Source organism: Euleptes europaea, chromosome 16 (assembly GCF_029931775.1).
Source record: "Euleptes europaea isolate rEulEur1 chromosome 16, rEulEur1.hap1, whole genome shotgun sequence".
Taxonomy (NCBI): Eukaryota; Metazoa; Chordata; class Lepidosauria; order Squamata; family Sphaerodactylidae; genus Euleptes; species Euleptes europaea.
In genome coordinates this window covers 640,903-659,767 of record NC_079327.1, presented here as the reverse complement: position 1 = coordinate 659,767, position 18,865 = coordinate 640,903, and the positions used below count along the sequence as shown (strand labels likewise).

The 18,865-nt window shown below is 49.1% G+C and overlaps 1 protein-coding gene across 1 annotated transcript in view; it reads right to left on the bottom strand.

The window, feature by feature from the left end:
• Positions 1-13,867, bottom strand: part of UVSSA (UV stimulated scaffold protein A) — a 40,951-nt gene extending 27,084 nt beyond the window's left edge. Inside the window, 8 exon segments of the mRNA XM_056862115.1 lie at positions 9,017-9,145; positions 10,274-10,383; positions 11,363-11,597; positions 11,700-11,782; positions 12,618-12,738; positions 13,264-13,395; positions 13,397-13,598; positions 13,749-13,867. Of these exon segments, the coding sequence (XP_056718093.1) occupies positions 9,017-9,145; positions 10,274-10,383; positions 11,363-11,597; positions 11,700-11,782; positions 12,618-12,738; positions 13,264-13,395; positions 13,397-13,598; positions 13,749-13,867 (1,131 nt within the window).
• Between the last annotated feature and the right edge of the window lie 4,998 nt (positions 13,868-18,865).

The following is an 18,865-nucleotide window of genomic DNA, read 5'->3' as shown; positions in this document are numbered from 1 at the left end:
CCACATTTATATTTATCAACTGCTCTCTTCAGAAAGCATCCCATTAGCCTTTAATCTTTTAAAGATTTTTGGGGTGAAGTTGGTATTTAGGGATTTGTAGACAACAGCAGCAATCTTGACCAAAAATTTAGAGAATTTCCTCTATTCCAACAATATCAGGAAGGCATTTGGACGTCTGCAACTGGGCAAACATGAAGAAGGTTTGATAATCTGATAACAGACAGGGAACACGCCAGTGTGGCGCTCCAAATTAATTAAAAACAAATTATGATTTAAAGCATTTCTGTCGAGATATAATACGAGTTTGCTAAAAGTTCCACAACACAGGAACATCAGACTTACAAACACCAGGTTCATTTCTAGTCTAGGTAAAGGGAAAGATAATTAACTTAGAATAATTTTCAAACCAAGAACGTGACCTGCAATGTTCCCTTTTATTAGAGATTATTAGGCAGAAGAAGAAGAGCTGGTTTTTATATCCCAATTTTCTCTACCTTTAAGAAGTCTCAAACCAGCTAACAATTCCCTTCATTAGACTTCATGAAGCCAGACTTCATTAGGCAATACATTGCAAAGAATTTCACCACACGCTGCATTTCGACTGCAGTTAATAAAGCTGTACGTAGAATATGGCAAATGTCTAAAAAAAATCTACTGTGCAAACTTGAAAAAGTTGAGCAACATTTTTCAAGACTTTCTAAATTTTTCTAGATTTTATTATTTGTTGTTGATTACTGACACGTAGAGAACCAGGCTTTAGAAGTAACACACACAGAAATAGTCCGTGTAGTAATTCCCCTGGTGTAAGTGTTGGGGTGCAACATCCTTGCCGACTTGCAGGGGCTTAAACTATGAGACCCTCACAAAGCTCTGCTGAGAAATAATCAGATGCAAATTCACTTTGTTTAGGCACAATCCATGAGTTGTGCATTTAGCCTCTGCAGGAAGCATTCATCATGGAAAACTGTAATTTTTGTTATCAGTCCAACACTAATCAAAAGGGAAACCTGTCACTAGCGCTGACCTGTGAAACGTCCCAATTATACTCTTCGGAAATGACAGGAGCACTTAACTTCCTCGCTGAGTAAATGACGACGATCAATCACGTTTGAATAACAATGAGCCACGGAGCTGAAAATTATTTTTTGTATAGAATCTACCCAGGAATTTATGAAAGGTGAAAAGCAACCCAAGGTTTTAGGGCCATTATGGCTTTCAGCTAGAGCACCGCATATCAAACACTAAACAGAATTTATGTGTTTTAATTTTCTAAAAGGTAGATGTGGATTTGGTGCTACAGTGCATAATGCCAGATTTTAAATATGGGGGTCATTTTCATAAAATATTATGCTTATTGTCTGCATCCTTGAATTCAGAGAGGATTTTTTAAATTAAATTTTGTATTTCCTGTAAAAAAAATTTAACTGCTTGGCGAACTATGAGGAATTAAGCCCTTTGATATAAAACGTTGGTTCTTAGATCATGTTAAACAGTTGATATCTTTCTTCATTTGTTCAGGTAATTGCTTAGAAAAAGAGGCCTGCAGGTGCCATAGAGCAGCTTATTTAAAAACCACGGGCCGGTTTCTGGGCTACTGCAAATTCAGCAAGTTTGCAGTTGTGGTTTTTGGGGCCTCCTCACTGCAGCCCCCCCCCTATTTATGGTGCTTTGAAGGGACCCTCAGGAACACTTAAGAACATCAGAAAAGCCCTGTCAGATCAGACCAAGGCCCATCAAGTCCAGCAGTCTGTTCACACAGTGGCCAACCAGGTGCCTCTAGGGAGCCCACAAACAAGACGGCTGCAGCAGCATTATCCTGCCTGTGTTCCTCAGCACCTAATACCACAGGCATGCTCCTCTGATCCTGGAGAGAATACATGTGCATCATGACTAGTATGCATTTTTACTAGCAGCCATGGATAGCCCTCTCCTCCATGAACATGTCCACTCCCCTCTTAAACCCTTCCAAGTTGGCAGCCATCAACCATTTAACTCTGCATTGTGTGAAGAAATGCTTCCTTTGGGTGAAGAAATACTTCCTTTTACCTGTTTTCAAGATGCTACGCAGGAGACTGCAACCAGAGAAGTTATAAGCAGGCACCCCCCACATCCCTAACCCCCAGAAGCAACTTAGGGCTGCACAAATTTTGCTCTGTTCCACTCATAGCTCCATCAATATATTTAATTCTCAACTTGGCCAGCTTAGTGGACAAATCCAGTCTGGAGCCATGAACAGACAGGAGAGATCTTTATCCAAACCTGAAAAACACCCCAGGCTGCAGAAAAAACCAAAATCTAAAAAACACATTGGGGGTTAAACCCCCCCAAATAACAGAAACAGTCCCTGTAGCTTTAAGAAGCATCTGCCCTCTCAGAGGCCATTGTAGGGGTTGCTAAGAAAGCACACAGTATTGCCAATCTCCAATTTATTTATTTACTTTATTTATATCCCACCTTTCTCCCAACTCAGCCTAGCCTGAAAGGTGGCCCCTTACCTTGAAAGGTTGATCTGGCCACCTTGATCTATGCCTTGGTGACACTGAGACTAGACGACTGGAATGCACTGCACATCGGTCTCCCCTCCAAATCCATTCAGAAACTCTACTTGGTGCAGAATACCGCTCTGCTGGCTGGCCATCAATTATTGGGCTCATTTTAAGAAGAGTTGGTTTTTATATGTCGACTTTCTCTACCACTTAAGGAAGAATCAAACTGGCTTTACAATCACCTTCTCTTCCCCACCCCACTACAGATACCCTGTGAGATAGGTGGGTCTGAGAGCTCAAAGAGAGCTGTGACTAGCCCAAGGTCACCCAGCTGGCTTCATGTGGAGGAGTGGGGAATCAAACCCGGTGCTCCAGATCAGAGTCCACTGCTCCAAAGCCATTGGTCATCACATACAAAGCCTTTCATGGCCTTGGACCCTCATAACTGTGAAACCGCCTCTCCCCTAATACACCGCCACGTCAGCTTCGCTCATCTGAGCAAGGTCTTCTGCAGGGGCCACCCTGCAAAAGGGCAAAATCAACAACCACCCATACACGTGCGTTCTCCGTAGTGGCCCCACCATATGGAATGGCCTGCCCGAGTAGGTCAGGAAGGCTCCCACTCTCCTGGTATTCTGCAAACTATGCAAAACTAAATTATTCAAGAGGGTTTTTCTAAGCAGGCAACAGAGTCACATTGTACTAAATGATTCACAAGTTACTTAGGTAAATTTCTGGGAACAGTGGTCTATGCTACTGTGTTTAGTTTGCTGAAACCAGGGTCCTACTCTGCAACTTTTGCATCATTTCACGTGTCATGTTAATACTTATGCTTTGCTTTAGTTCTGTTTCTAGATTTGATTGGTTCTCCAACCATAAGCCCACTGCAGGACTCCAGCAGCAGACACCCCCCCACCCATCTGAGGAGGCTGAGCAGCCACGGGAGACACACCAAGGAGTCACAGACGGGGGTCTAAAGCATCTGGGACTGTTGAAGTTTTGCAACTGAAGCTCTGTCGTCTCCGTTACTTCTCTTCTCCTTTCCTGCCCCCAGAGATCACCCTCCTGAAAGAGTTTCGGTGCCGGGCTCGGTTTCTCTTCCGCTGCTACGATGTCAGGCATCCTCAGATAAGTGAACTCTAAACTTCATTTGTCTTTCAGCAGGCTTGATGACTATGCATTTAAAAACCCATTCTGTCTTATAAACTAAAAATTAAATGTACTCAGCTGTGATGGTCGTCGTTGCATCTGCTATTTATATGCTAATACCCTCTCTTGGAGATCTTGCAAATTATCCCACCATACCAATATTTCATGTGCATCTACTCATAGCAGGCTAAATATTTTCTCCTAGAGGAGAGCAGATTTTTGGCCAAGAAATTAATATTTACCACACTGGAACCAATTTATACGGACAACTTTATGTGAGCGCATTTTTGAGCTTGGTCACAGCATAAAATATAGCCGTCACCATAAATGGAGGAAATATAAGTAAATCATGCAGTGTTCATTAATAAGAGTATAGAAACCTTTTGAAACAACAAACAATATAGAACCCAAGAAAGGAACTTACTAGAATAGAGATTTTTACAAATTGTCTATTCTGCACTTTTAATCATAACTGTAAATGGCTCATTAAGTGATCTACAACCCATCGGATTCTTCCTCTTTTCAAAAGGCAGTCCCAGCAGGGGGATCAGAAACGCACGCAGTTCTAAACACCATGAACCCACTGAATTTCCTCCAAGGAATTGAGAAGACCCTCACATCATATTGTGAGTGGAGAGAGGGGCAGAACCTTAGCAGCTGATTTTGTGACGCCTGAAGTTTCCTGCAGCTTGTCGGACCCCCACCTCTGACAGTCACTCCTTCCTCCCTGCAGCAACAACCAAATCCAATTGGGAACCGCGGCCAGGTCCGTATTAGCCTGGAAAGCCTCTTTGGGACATTTCTCGTTTCACATGATAAAAGCTGCAGGCACCTTGTTTAAAACACGTAGGAGTATAAATTATTCTCAGTCCTGTTGAAGGCTGTTAAATGTGATGCTCTTTACTAAGGCCATGATTTGGCCTGGGCCAGAGATGGTTTTAATTCTATTACATGGCATGTATATTGTGAACTACCTGAAGAAATGGCAGGGGATCTGCATTTTTTAAAGTGACAGTTATTGTAGAAGGAAGAGCCCCATGGCGCAGAGTGGTAAGCTGCAGTCAAAAGCTCTGCTCACGACCTGAGTTCGATCCCAACGGGAGTTGGCTTCAGGTATCTGGCTCAAGGTTGACTCAGCCTTCCATCCTTCCGAGGTCGGTAAAATGAGTACCCAACTTGCTTGGGGAAGACAATGGCAAACTACTCCATAAAGTAATTAGTACTTTTTGTATTAATCAATGTTTGTTTTATCCCCCGCCCCCGGTTTTGTTATTTTAGTGTGTAGGGTCATCAGAATTCATCATGGTTAACTTCCTGACACACCTTTAAAAATCCCTCCTGAGTAGTATTTAATACATTTTATCAGCAAATTCCCAAGTGGGGTTTCACACTGAAAGGGAGTTTGCCATTGCCTGCCTCTGTGTCACGACCCTGGTGTTCTTTGGAGGTCACCCATCCAAATACTCACCAGGGCCGACCCTGCTTAGCTTCTGAGATCTGACCAGATCAGGCTAGCCTGGGCTATCCAGGTCAGGGCAACAATTAAAATACTGAATTATTAATGTGGTCCTTTGAACTGTTTCAGATCAGCCATTAGGTTTTTTACTTCAGCAGAAAATCATGACTCTGTGCCTGGGACTGTGAAAAGCTTCTAAGCACCACAGCCTAACATATTTTTTCTTCTTATGCAGGCAAGAGGGGCGGGATTTTTGTTCTCTGCAGTACAACAGTGTGATTTCTGGCTTCAGATCTCAGTAGATGTTTGTTATGGAGATGCTCAGGGTTACCCAAGACAGATTTTGCTACCAGGGTTACTATCACCACCTTGCACAGAAGGAAAACATGTATTTAAAAAATTCTGTGTTCTATTGCGTTTCTGTTGTGTTCTTAACACTCCAAAGGCATTAGATTATGCAACCGCAAAACAGGTATCTGTGATAATAATTTCATCAGAACTGATCCTAATAAATGGTTTTGGACCACTTATATTTATATTTAGCAAGTCTTTGTACGCAGGGTCATCTGCTGAAGCTGGAGGGTGAGAGATTCAAAACTGATAAAAGGAAGTATTTCTTCACACAATGCATAGTTCAATTGTGGAACTCCCTGCCCCTGGATGTGGTGATGGCTGCCAACTTGGAGAGCTTTAAGAGGGGAGTGGGCGTATTCATGGAGGATAGGGGCTATCAGTGGCCACTAGTTAAAAATGAATCCTAGTCACGATGCATCCCTATTCTCTCCAGTATCAGAGCAGCATGCCTATTATATTAGGTGCTGTGGAACGCAGGCAGGGTAATGCTGCTGCAGTTATCTTGTTTGTGGGCTTCCCAGAGGAACCTGGTTGGCCACTATGTGAACAGCCTGCTGGACTTGACGGACCTTGGTTTGATCCAGCATGGCCTTTATGTTCTCATGTTCTTACAAATGAAGAAATGTATTAGTTAATAAGAACTTCAGCCACGATTTAGTATTTTTCTCAGTCCTCTTTTAGCTATTTTTATGTTGGAAAGAAAAACAGGGATACTATTGCACTGTTCACCTGTCAACAGGTTGTAACACCAGAACTACTGTCCAATGCGGGGGGGGGGGGGGAGAGAGCTTGAAATGCCCATAGAGAAGTGTCCATGTGTAGGATGCCCGCCCTCTACTGGCCACTGGAGTAATTCTGGAAAAGCTGTGGAAAGCGGTGATTAGTTTCAGCAGAACCTGCTGCCCTGTTGTGCTTGGAATCAGTGTCTGTCTCCCTCTCCCTCTCGTGATGTTTGTGTAGCATCTGAGCTCAAATGATGCCAGTATGAAGCTCTGCACTGGAATATCCTACCTCAAAATAGCAACATTCCTACAATCTAAATAAATAACTTATTTCTTCTATATAAATAAGTGCCAGGGCCTAATTCAGAGGATGGGTGGGATCCAGATGACATTTTCCACTAACGGAAGGGGTGTGGTAATTTCCACCAAATCCAACTGCAGAACCCCGATTTGCCTTCCGTGCTGTTCTTGGGGGTCCCCCTTCCCAGGATCACAGGCTGCATGGGGGGGGGGGAACGTCCCGGTCCACTCACAAAAATACCTTATAAGCTTAATGATTGTTAACTATGACGTGTTAGATAACCTGAACTGACAGCCCAAAGCTGCAGTCAATGATCAATGCTCCGTGGAGCTGCGACCACTGAACAGGTAGGAAATTGCAGGCAGAGAAGTAGCTTTAAGCTATTTGCCTGGTGTTCTGGGTTCTAAGCCCTGTCTTCAGCTTCCAAGCACCTGTTAGTACGTAACAGAGTTTGGCATGTCTGAATTCAAGCTCTAAAAAACAATTATCTGCAGCCTTCAGGGTTTCAAGTACTGGGAAACTTCAAATTAAACAGCAAAGTTCAGCAGCATGGTCTGTACCAGCTGTTAAATATTTAATCTGTGTGAATCACAGTAAACATAGAATAGAAGCCAGTATTCAAACAAAGTGTAGGAAACAAACGCTTGGCCTCAGAAGGAGGAGATGTCTTGGTCTGTTCTGGTTTAGTGTTTGAGAGCAGAGGAGGAAGAAGCTGGGTGGATGTGGTGTTTGGATTCTGCACAAAATCTTGTCCCAGACCTCAAGGGCAGCCTCAGAAGGCCTCCCCTGCTCAGGGCAGTTCTAGGGGCAGAGCAAAGCCAGCACCTGGTCACTCAGCTGGAGAGTGGAAGGGGAGACAAGGGAAAGGTCAAGGTAGTCCCCTGTGCAAGCTCTGGATCATTCCTAACCCATGGGGTGATGTCACATCCCAGCATTTACTAGGCAGACTATGTTTACGGGGTGATTTACCACTGCCTTCCCCGGTTGTCCACATTTTATTCCCAGCAAGCTGGGTACTCATTTTTCTGAGCTCAGAAGGACAGAAGGCTGAGTCAGCCTTGAGCCAGCTACCTGAAATCGACTTCCGCCGGGATCGAACTCAGGTCGTGAGCAGAGCTTGGACTGCAGTACTGCAGCTTAAGACTGCGCCACGGGGCTCCTTAACTGTGAAAACAAAGCTTAAATATTAAACGATGCTGAAATCCACACAACTAGCCCCTTCACGGCAAAAGACCACTCACAAACCAGCGTGGCATAGCGATCTGCCAGCCAGACTAGGAGACCCAGGTTCAAATCCCCATGCTGTCATGGAAGCTTCCTTTGTGATTATGAGACAGTCACACCCTCACACTAATCTACCTCACAGGGGGGCTGTTGTGAGGCTAAAATGAAGGTATGGAGAACAACGTTGTAAGCTGCTTTGGGACAAAAGCAGGTTATGACCATCTAAATAAAGCCAATGTTTATGAGCCTTGAACTCAGTAACTGATGAATGCCGTGGGGATCCTTTATTACAGAACAAGACTGGGGCCCCTACGCTACTCAGTGTCACATGCCAGCCTTCACTCAGGATTTGGATGTGGCCACTGAACAAATGCCCACATTTTAGCTCCTCAATCAGATGTAGCAGCTTGCACACCAGGAAATGTCCTTGGAAATCTTATCATGGAATCCCCTTCTTCCTTTTGGACACGCTACATAATTTCCTTCAGCAGAGGCTGAGGACATGGCCACATTTTAAGCCAGTCAATTTGACAATTCCTGCTCACTATGATGTTTGACATTAAAGTGGATTTCTTAAAATCCCAGATTAAATACAAAAACTCTTGGGTTCTTTATAAATGAAACAAAAGCACAAGTTATTAAGATATATATAAATATGAGGAATAAATAAATACAGCTTTTTAATGGAACATTTGCCCTCCTGCTATGGGAAAAACGGCTAATTAGTAAAAACTGACTTGGCTTCAAACACGGCTAATCTTACGATGCATGAAAGAACCCAAAACCCCGGCATCAACGGACAGCTTTGTGACAGGAGAAATACGACAGCACCGAGACAAAGCATCAATCTGACGCAGACGGCAAAACGAGCTCCCCCCTGGTTTGTCCACAGTGAGGTCCCTCCCTCCAATCTCACACCATGGCTCCAACCCACTGACTTGCAATGGCTGAACTCCGCTCCACGGCCCTTTGTGAACTTTTTATTGTTGTCGTTCACAAGTGCTTAAGCAAAGGCCCCACTCCAAGCTCTGCCCTTAAGAGACACGAAAGAATAAGATGCACAAGCAGAGAACTGGGACTTTATCATAAAAATGGTAGCATTCAAAAATCTCAAAGGATTTCATAAAAAGTTCTAGAAGAATTCATTAGGTCAAGATCAAACAAGACATTTTACATGTAATGCTTTCCCCCACATTTCCAGACCCCCTTCCTAGTATATAAAATTGACTAGGATACACAACGAGAAAACACGAACACGTCACTTTCAGTATATAAACTGTATTCCCAGTAAGCTACTTGGGGAGAAAAAATTAGTTCAACTCACCACTTTCCTCCTCTTCTCCTTATATTCAATATTCATCTCCTTATGCTTCTCCAATGCAGTCTCCAGCTTATTTTTAAGATCAATAGCTTTTCTCAGGCGATCATCGCTTATTGCAGCTCTTGTGAACAACTACAAAGTTAATTGTAAAGAATGGTTACGTCACCGAAACACATGCCAAGATGTCCACCTCTCAAACACAGGAGCAGCCAGACACAACAGGGCCAGTAGAGTTTTGCCTCAGCCCTGGAAACTGGAGGGGCCACAACACCCTCTTTCCTTGCAGATGGAAGAAAATAACTATTTACTGAGGGTTCTGGTTTCCTCAGTGCTCTGGTAGCATAAAGTGGACAGGGACCCAATTCATACTTTGAAACACCCTTCCCCAGGTAAATTTATCAGCCTCCCTCCATCGGTGTCTTTCGCCAGCTGGTGAAGATTTTTGTTTTGTCCAGCATACCCCCAATAATGGAATGGGCCCTTCTTCTAGTGTTGTTATCTTCTTCAGTGAGTCATGCAAACCCCTACTTTGAACAATGCTTTTTATAGGATAGGGTAGGGGGCGGTGAGGTTGAGTTTGTGGAACCAAGGGGGCGGTGGCCTGAAAAGTTTGGGAACCACTGCTCTAGATAGATGACGTATCAACCCCCATTCGCTCCACACAGACCTCCAGGGAGCCACTACTTCTGCGTGTCTGCCAGCAATGGCTCTTTTGAGCGTGGGCAAGGAACGAGGCACTGCCCACCTCCAAGGACTGTAAGAGATTCCCCCTTCCCTCGCTTCCCCAGGGACTTAATACTGCACTTTATACTAGTGCTGAACAGCACCACAGAAGAAAGGATATCTACCCACTTCCCCCCCCCCCCGTCTCTCTAGCCCACACAGATGCATTTTTCTAAGCAAAAAATCACAAAGGCTGACTCGATCAAAGTAAGAACACATGGAAATGAACAGCTGGGAAACATCTGCTCAAAGACAGAATTTAGCCCAGAAATAAAGCATTTGGGGAAATGTACTGAACTCCAGGCTTGCATTATAAAGCCGTAAGAGGCTTGGAGACAGCAGCCCTGCTCTTGGATTCAGAAGCCCTGAAGTCACAGCTGCGCCCCCACCCCCACCCCCCCAAAACACTAAAAGACGGAACATGGCAGCTCATCAGCGTTTTGGCTCTAAAAGACAGCAGATGAATGAAAAAAGGCTCTAAAGGACAGCAGATGAAAAAAAGCCACTTTCAACGTTGATAGAAAAGTCTTTCCTTACCTGAATCCAAGATTGTACAGATGGCAAGAATTTGTTTCTGATAAGTTTATGAGCATCTGTTACAGTGTTTATTATGGCTGTATTGTCTTCGTTCTCCTGCAGTTTCACATCTATCAGCAACAGAAAAAAAATGAACATCCAAGTTTCGTTAAAAAACCAAGTCTATAAAACTGATATAAATATACCAACTGACAATTATCTGGCAGAAGAAGAAGATGACGAGTTGGTTTTTATATACTGACTTTCTCTACAACAGCACCTCAATTTGTCTAGACTGAGCTCCAGTCTACTGGGCCTCCTTCAACCTCTTACGCATGCTACATCACTTCACAACATCCAATGCATTCCCCAAATCTGCTGAAGAGAAACACAAAGTTGTTCTTCATGTACCTACAGATGACACTTTAAAGCCCTCAACATCAGGGGGCCAGGGTGGGACCATTGGATCAGTGCCCCCTCCCCCCATGCCCCTCTGAGCCCCTGGACCATAAAACACAACATGGAGAGAACAGTATAACCGCCACCGACAGGTTCAAGACCGTCGCATTCCCACCTCTGTCACTTTGAAAAGGTGAATCAGAGGGGTAGGGGAAGTCATCAAACCAGTTTCCTTACTAACACAAAATTACAAATTGCCCTGAAATGGAACTAGATAATCTTCCCCCAAAAAGCTACATAGTAAACGCTCAGCCAAGTGACAAGGCCAGGAAGGGGGTGTTTGCAGCCAACCAACAGTTGTTGCAATAGTCTGAATCTTACCTCTCATAAGTCAGTCCACTTAAGGCAGCCTTGGGATGTATTTTCACATCACCAAGAACCTCAACACCAGACTCCAAGACCACCTCTAGCAGCCCTAGGAGGGTAACTGTTAGGTACAACAGAGTATTTATGCTGTCCTACTTGCCCAGCACTAGGCACAAACACTCAAAACTGCAGTTCTGACCGACAAATTACCTGGAAAAGTTTTATTGCATGCTGATGAAATGTAGTGACAAGCTGAGTCAAAGTTACTGAGTCAAAGGTGTTGGTAAACCTGCAAGTAGAAGAAGTGCTTGTAATGAACATTGGCATGAAACTGGGTACACGTACCAGTAGAAATTTCAAGACTGAGAGCATATTTATGAGAGCCGAGACCATGACTCCGGACGAAGGCTGCCTCATCCTCCTCCTCCTCACCGAGGCAGCCAGAAGCCAGTTCCGATGCCAAAGAACCTCCTCTGCCGGCGTCCTTGTCCATTTCGCCATCAGAGCCTCTATCATCAGCTTCTGAAGCGCGAGAGGTGGAAGGAAGGTCCTTGCTGCAACAGGGTTGCTCGTCTCCCATCTGTTCCAGGAAAGGAACCGGATGGTCTACCACCTGTGCAGGTGAACAGGAAGACTGGTCACCTTCAGCAACCCTCCAAGCCGCAGTTTCTGTATCATTCACCGTGAAGTCGAATGGATTGGGCATGAGAAGCTGGAAGCAATTCTCCATTTCTGTCAGCACAGCTTCGATCTCTGGGGTCATGTCTGTCAAGTGACAGTAGTTTCAGAACACCGTCATATACGATACAGATCATCAACACACACTCTTCTTATAGAGACCCTGCCACCCACCACAAAATTCATCTCAATGGACTGCTAATGTCAATGTAAACTTGTTTCTCCCCCCCACCCAAAAAAAAAAAAAAAAAAACAAGTCTCACTGCCGAACTACAGCTCCTGCAAAACCAGGAAGAAACTACTGTGAAACCACTTTCTCCTGTTGTGATTCAGAAAACTAGGAAGCAAAAAGAAGCAAGCTTGCAGGTAACAATAAAGGGAAAAATAGATTTAAAAAATATTTGTAGTTATTGCAGTAGCCCTTCAAACAAGCATATTTTTATCTCCTGTTACTGGTGCAGCCTTTTTATTTCTCCTTTCTATAGGTGACAACGAGGAACATACCTGCGTGATCCAAGTTTACACACAATGCCCTATCCGGCCACACTTCCTCCTGCAGGGAGTCAGGTAGACAGAAGGGCCAAGAGAAGCACTCTGGCTGAGAGAGACCTACAAGGCTCTGCTTGGCAGTTCAACATCTGCTTGGGGTTTCAATTGTAGAACTGTGTGCCCAGAAACAGTTTTGATGCCATGCTGTTTGATTCAGGATTGCCACAAACTATTACAACTGCCATCACGCTTCTTCATTCCCACCTCTCTCCCTACCGTTTTCCTCATTTTATATTACAGCCTCATTGAGGCCCTGTCTGCTCTTTGTCGACGCAAGTCTGTTAAGTATGCCAAGAGCTACGCCTGAGCACTTGAGCCAGCGGGTGTTGGGCCCGTTTCCATTTCAAGATGCTGCTCCCGCACACAAGCTTACCTTCCATTTCTTTTTCAGCCCTTTGGGCCTTGTTTTTGTAAATACTGTCCAACCGTTTCTGTCTCTCTTCATCTCTTCTTCTTTCGACTGGAGTCCTGGCATTTATATCCTGAAAGTCCACCTGAAAATAGCCACCGTCACTACAGAGGACAGTGCAGCATAAAAGACAGAGGCATGCCGGTTCTTGCCTGCCGAACGTGGTTTGCTTCTTTTAATTCATCTGCACCCCGCCTTTCCTCCCAGTGGGGACCCAAGGCGGCTGACACCCATCTCACGACAAAACCCCTGTGAGGTAGGCAAGGCTGGGAGGGTGTGTCACAGGCCCAAGGTGCCCCCCCCCACCAACTTCCCTGGCACGAGTGGGGATTTGTTCGTTATTTGCCACCCACACCGACCTTTAGGGGGGGCATCCTGGCTAACGAGGGCTTACTTCCCTTGGGGGTCAGGAAGCCATTTCCCTCCAGGCCAGGGATCCTCGAGGGTTCCCACCCGCCTATCTGCTGGGCATGGAGTGGGGGGGGGGTCCCCGGGGTGTGGAGGGAGCTGTGAGCGGTCCTGCCTTGCGCGGGGGGCTGGACTAGATGGCCCCTGGCGGGCCCCCTCCCCGCTCCGCGGTCTCCCTGCGCAGGCGCGCGGGGCCCCGTACCTGCCGCTGGTGGCGGAGGAAGCGCAGGGCGAGGCCGAGCTGCGGGTGGGCGTGTCCGAAGCGTCGTTGCCAGGCGCGGAGGGCGCGGTGGGCGTGGGCGCGGAGGCTGCGCGCGGCGTGGGCCGGGGGGGGGCAGCGGGCGCGCGGCGTCGGTGCCGGCGGCCAGGCCCAGCAGCTCGGGCAGGCGCGGGGCGGCGCGGGCGCGGAGGGCGGCCGAGCGGCGGAAGAGCTCGTCCAGCACGCGGAAGGCGCCCAGCCGCACCTCGCAGTGCCCCGACGACAGCTGGGCCCACAGCAGGTCGAAGGCCCGCGCGGGGGCCGCCGCCGGGGACGCCCTGCAGGGGGGGAGACGAGGAGGGGGGGCCGGTCAGGGGGGGAGGCGGAGGCGGCACCGCCCCTCCCCCCCTCCCTCCCTCAGGTGAGGCCTCAGGCGAGGAGGCGCCCGACCCCCCTCTCCCACCCACCCACCCACCCGACCGACCGACCTGCAGAGGCGCTTGAGTTGCCTCATGGCGCGGGGCTCGGGCTCCGGCCCGCCGGCCGTGCTCAGCGCCTCCACCAGCGCCGGCAAAGCGTCGCCCCCCTCCTCACACGACGACGCCATCGCCGCTTCCCCTGGACACGCCCCACCCCCACCCCCCCCTCAGGCGGCGGAAGGGGAGGAGCACCGCCGCGCCGCCTGACGTCGCCGCGCAGCGCCACGCCCCCTCACGCCCCGCCCTGCAAGGAGGGGAACGCCTCCGGCCCCGCCCCCCCGGCGCGCTCTCACCCAGGGCGGGAGGCGGGGCTCCGTGTGCGTCTCCCTCCCTCCTCCTCCCCCCTCCCCCCTCCTCCCCCCTCCCCCTCCATCCTTTTTCGTCGTTGGGAAGAGGCGCTTGTTGGGGCTGCCAACCTCCCGGGGGGGCCTGGAGACCTCCCGGGGGTCGCCGCTGATCCGCCGGCCGGCGCCGTTGGGGGAGGGGGCTGCTTTGGCGGGGGGGGGGCGAGCGAGGCTGGCCCCCCGGGATCCGGTTGCCACCCTCCAGGTGGTGGCTGGAGATCTCCCGCTATGACAGCTGATCTCCAGGCGGCAGAGGTCAGCTCCCCAGGAGAAAAAGACGCCGCGCTCCATGGCGCCAGAGCCCCTCCCCAAACCACGCCCCCCCAAAACCCAGACCCTCGGCCCCCTGGGGGTGGGGTGGGGGTGTCAGCATGGCCTACCCAGACTGGCAGCAGCAGCAGCTCTCCAGGGTCCCCCAGGCACAGACAGGGCCCCCTCTGCCACCTCCCCCCCCCCGTGCCCACCTGTCCGGCCAAGATGGGCAGGGGCCCTCCCCTTTCAGGCGGCGCTGTGGAACATCCTGGCCCAGCGTGGTGTCGGGGTGTAATCTGCAGGTCCGGGCTGGTTTCCCCGCTCCTCCACGGGAAGCCTGCTGGGTGACCTTGGGCCAGTCACAGCTCTCTCAGCCCCACCTACCTCGCAGGGTGTCTGTTGTGGGGAAGGGAAGGCGATTGTGAGCCGCTTTGAGTCTTCCTTTAACTGGTCGGGAAAGTCAGCATATAAAAACCAGCTCCTCCTCCTCCTCCTTCGTTGATTTCAGTATTGATATGAGGCATATAGTTTCCACTGGAGCGTCAAAATCAGCTAGTTAGGACCTGATTTGTGGGGGGTTCTGGACCAGGATGGTAGCCACCAGGTGAGGAGGGGGGGGGCAGGAGGAACACATACCTGAACACTGCCTTAGACTGAATCAGAACCCCCCCCCCCCCGCCTTGGTCCATCAAAGTCCGTATTCTCAGACCGGCAGCGGCTCTCCAGGGTCTCAGGCAGAGGTCCTTCACATCACCTACCTGCCCTAGTCCCTTTAACCGGAGATGCCACTGGGGACTGAACCTGGGACCTTCTGCATGCCAAGCAGAGGCTCTATAAACTGAGCCACAGCCCCTCACAGGAAAGGAGGGCATGCGGGGCAAACCCCCACAGCCCCACACCATGACAGTATCTCTTAACCCACTTTTACATCTTACAATTTCAACAGTTGTACTGCATCAGTATTCAGAATGGGTGAGGACAGCACACATCCCACTAGCACGCTTCTAAAAGGATGCCCTCCGTTCCTAAAAGGAAATATATAATGCATTTATCAATTATAATTTTTGGAGAAATAATGGCCCACATGCAACTTTGTGCTCACAGAAGGCTGTTCCTGTTTTCCAGCATCCCTTTCAAAAGGTTACTCTGAGCCCGAGCTTCGGGTTGGGGAGAGCGGGGTAGAAATGTAATAAAAATAAAGCCCCGGGGGGGGGGGGGTTTGCAGGATATGCAGGGAATATCCACACAAGTCCAGGAAAGAAGCATGACCACCTCTGCCCTTCTCTCTGCAAAGCTGCTATCTTCCCACCCCATGTAGCACCCTGACCCCACACAGCCGTGTCATCTCTGGATAGGGTCCCAAAACCCCAGATTTGCTCATTTAGGGAATTTATAATGCAGCTTCTCTGGAGACCTGCTGGAGGCAGTTTACAAGTAAAGCCAATGCCATAAATCCGTGTTGGCGAACCTATGGCACGGGTGCCACTTCCGGCACGCGTAGCCCTTTCTGCCGGCACGCACGGTTCCTCCAAGCCGCTGGCCTTTCCGGCTCTGCCCCACCCCGGATAGGGGAGGCTGTAGCCCAGGGGTGGGGAACCTCCGACATGATTGGCGGTGGCCCCCGGACTCTCCCACAGAAGCTGCCACCATTGCCGCCGCTGGAGCGTGCGCGGCCAGCCAGGCGGGTGGGAGAGCGGGGAACAGAAGCCGAGCGCTCACACTCGGCATGGACGGCGGCTTCTCCGGCTCCCTCTGGGCCTGTGCGGGCGGAGGGGCATGGCTGGTCGGTGGGTGCGAAGGAGGCGCCCTCTGCCCCACCCTGCTCGCCTCTCACAAGCCTGCCGCCGCGCCCCACCGAAATCCAAGGCAAATCCAAGGCAAAACCTGCCATGCATAAATGGCCTCTTTCTTTTTCTGTCTCCCTCTGTCCTTTTCTTTCTCTCCCTTGCGCCATTTCTTTCTCCCTTTCTCTCTCTTTTTCTTTCTTTCTCTCCCTCCCTTCCTTCCCTTTCCCCCTCCCTTCCCTTCTTTCCTTCCTTCCTTCCTTCTTTCCCTCCAGCGGCTTCTCCGGCACCCTCTGGGTCTGTGCGGGCGGAGGGGCGTGCAGTCCTATTCCACCTTTGAAGTGCCCACAAGCCATCCTCCAAACACCTTTCCATTTGTCTTGATATGTAGAGAGAAAACACTAAGGAACTAGTTGCCAATCTCCAGGTAGGGCTGTCAATTCGGTTCGGTCCGAACTGAAAATCAACCAAATTTCCCCTGATTCGGTGATTTTCTGTTCGGACAGATCCGAACTCAAAACTGGCGGGCAACCGGGGGGACCGAATTCAGCGAGTTCGGGAGTTCGCGAATAAATTCGGCAAATTCGGCCCCCCTTCAGGGGAGCCCGCTGAAAGGCGCGGGCTGCCCTTTAAACTGATCTGAGCCTCCCAGCTGGGAGGCGCAGGTCAGTTTAAAGGGCAGCCCGCCCCCCTTCAGCGGGCTCCGCTGGAGAGGCGCGGGCTGCCCTTTAAACTGACCTGCGCCTCCCAGCTGGGAGGCTCAGATCAGTTTAAAGGGCAGCCCGAGCCTCTCCAGCGGAGCCCGCTGAAGGGGGGCGGGCTGCCCTTTAAACTCATCTGAGCCTCCCAGCTGGGAGGCGCAGATGAGTTTAAATGACAGCCCACGCCTCTCCAGCGGAGCCCGCTGAAGGGGGGCGGGCTGCCCTTTAAACTCATCTGAGCCTCCCAGCTGGGAGGCGCAGATGAGTTTAAATGACAGCCCGCGCCTCTCCAGCGGAGCCCGCTGAAGGGGGGTGGGCTGCCCTTTAAACTCATCTGAGCCTCCCAGCTGGGAGGCGCAGAGTTTAAAGGGCAGCCCGCCCCCCTTCAGCGGGCTCCGCTGGAGAGGAGCGGGCTGCCCTTTAAACTGACCTGCGCCTCCCAGCTGGGAGGCTCAGATCAGTTTAAAGGGCAGCCCGAGCCTCTCCAGCGGAGCCCGCTGAAGGGGGGCGGGCTGCCCTTTAAACTGATCTGCGCCTCCCAGCTGGGAGGCTCATATCTGTTTAAAGGGTCCCCGCGCGCCTTCAGGGAATCCCTCTGAAGGCGCGCTGGGGCCGAATTCTCCCCCGAACTCCGGATCCCCCCGAATTACCGGGGATCCGAAGCGGGGGAGTTCGGACTTCGGCACGTACCGAACCCACAAGGGTCAAATTCGGCCGAATCCGAACTGTACCGAATTTTTTTTTTTTGACAGCCCTATCTCCAGGTACTAGCTGGAGATCTGCTATTACAGGTGATCTCCAACCAATAGAGATCAGTTCCCCTGGAAAAAATTGCCACTTTGGCAATTGGACTCTATGGCACTGAAGTCCTTCCCCAAACCCCGCCCTCCTCAGGCGCCACCCCAAAAACCTCCCACTCATGGCGAAGAGGAACTTGGCAACCCTAGCCTCTCCCTCTGGGCCCCCTCTGGGGGTGGTATTCAGGTTAAATTGCTGCATTGGCACTCGGCGATAAATAAGTGGGTTTTTGGTTGCAGTTTGGGCACTCGGTCTCTAAAAGGTTCGCCATCACTGCCATAAATCATCATAGAATTATCAACATTAAAACCAAACCACAGGCAGAAGAGGCAGGGCTACAACAGGAATTTCCAGGGACCACAAGGGGCTGCCAAAGTGGGGAGGAATGTGGGAAAACTCCACGTGCCATCTGTGCATGAGTGGTTGGACACAGGCTAACGAATATAGAGTACAGTAAGGGGTAGTGCCAATGGCCTGAGAATTAGGCATAATGCTCATGGTACAAATTCTCATTTGGGTAAACCTCAGTTTTAACAGTCATGATATTAAATGATAGGCAGCAACTATAAGGAAGATTTGTTTACAGTCTTTATTAGCTAATCAACATCCACATGCAAAAATAAATGCTAAATACAAACTTCTACTGTATGATTTTAATTACAATGGTTTTGTTTGGAGAGTGATAACGGGTGTGATTTGTAGCTGTTAGAATTGAACTAATCTCTTCAGTAATGAAACACCCTAAAATTACATAATTATCCTGCAAGCCATCTTCAAAAACTTGCCAAACATTTAAGGTTGATTTTTTATTTTAATGTGAGTACATTCTCAAAGCAAGAAATAAGGCAGTAGCACTAATGGTTTGATATTGAATCCTATGCATGTAGTAACTAATAAGTGAAAGGACTTTTTAACACTATGGTAAACTGGGAAATGGACATACAAGCAGTGTATTGTGCCTGTAATGTTCTCAGTTGTATCTGCATTTACGCAATTCTTTCTACGATGCTTCAAGAGGGGAGGGTTTCTGGAAAGGGGGCAGGGAGAAGAAATACTTCCGTTTCCCTTCGGAGGAGTTTCTCATCCTTCCAGTGAAGTCAGCCTTGTGTCAATTCGGTCAGCATCTGTTCCATGAAGAGCTACTACGGGCATACAGAATCATTTTAAAAAAGGTGGAAAGGAAGACTGAGGACAAAAAGCTTCTTCAACATCAGTGAACAGAGAAACGAAACACACCCAAGGCCAAC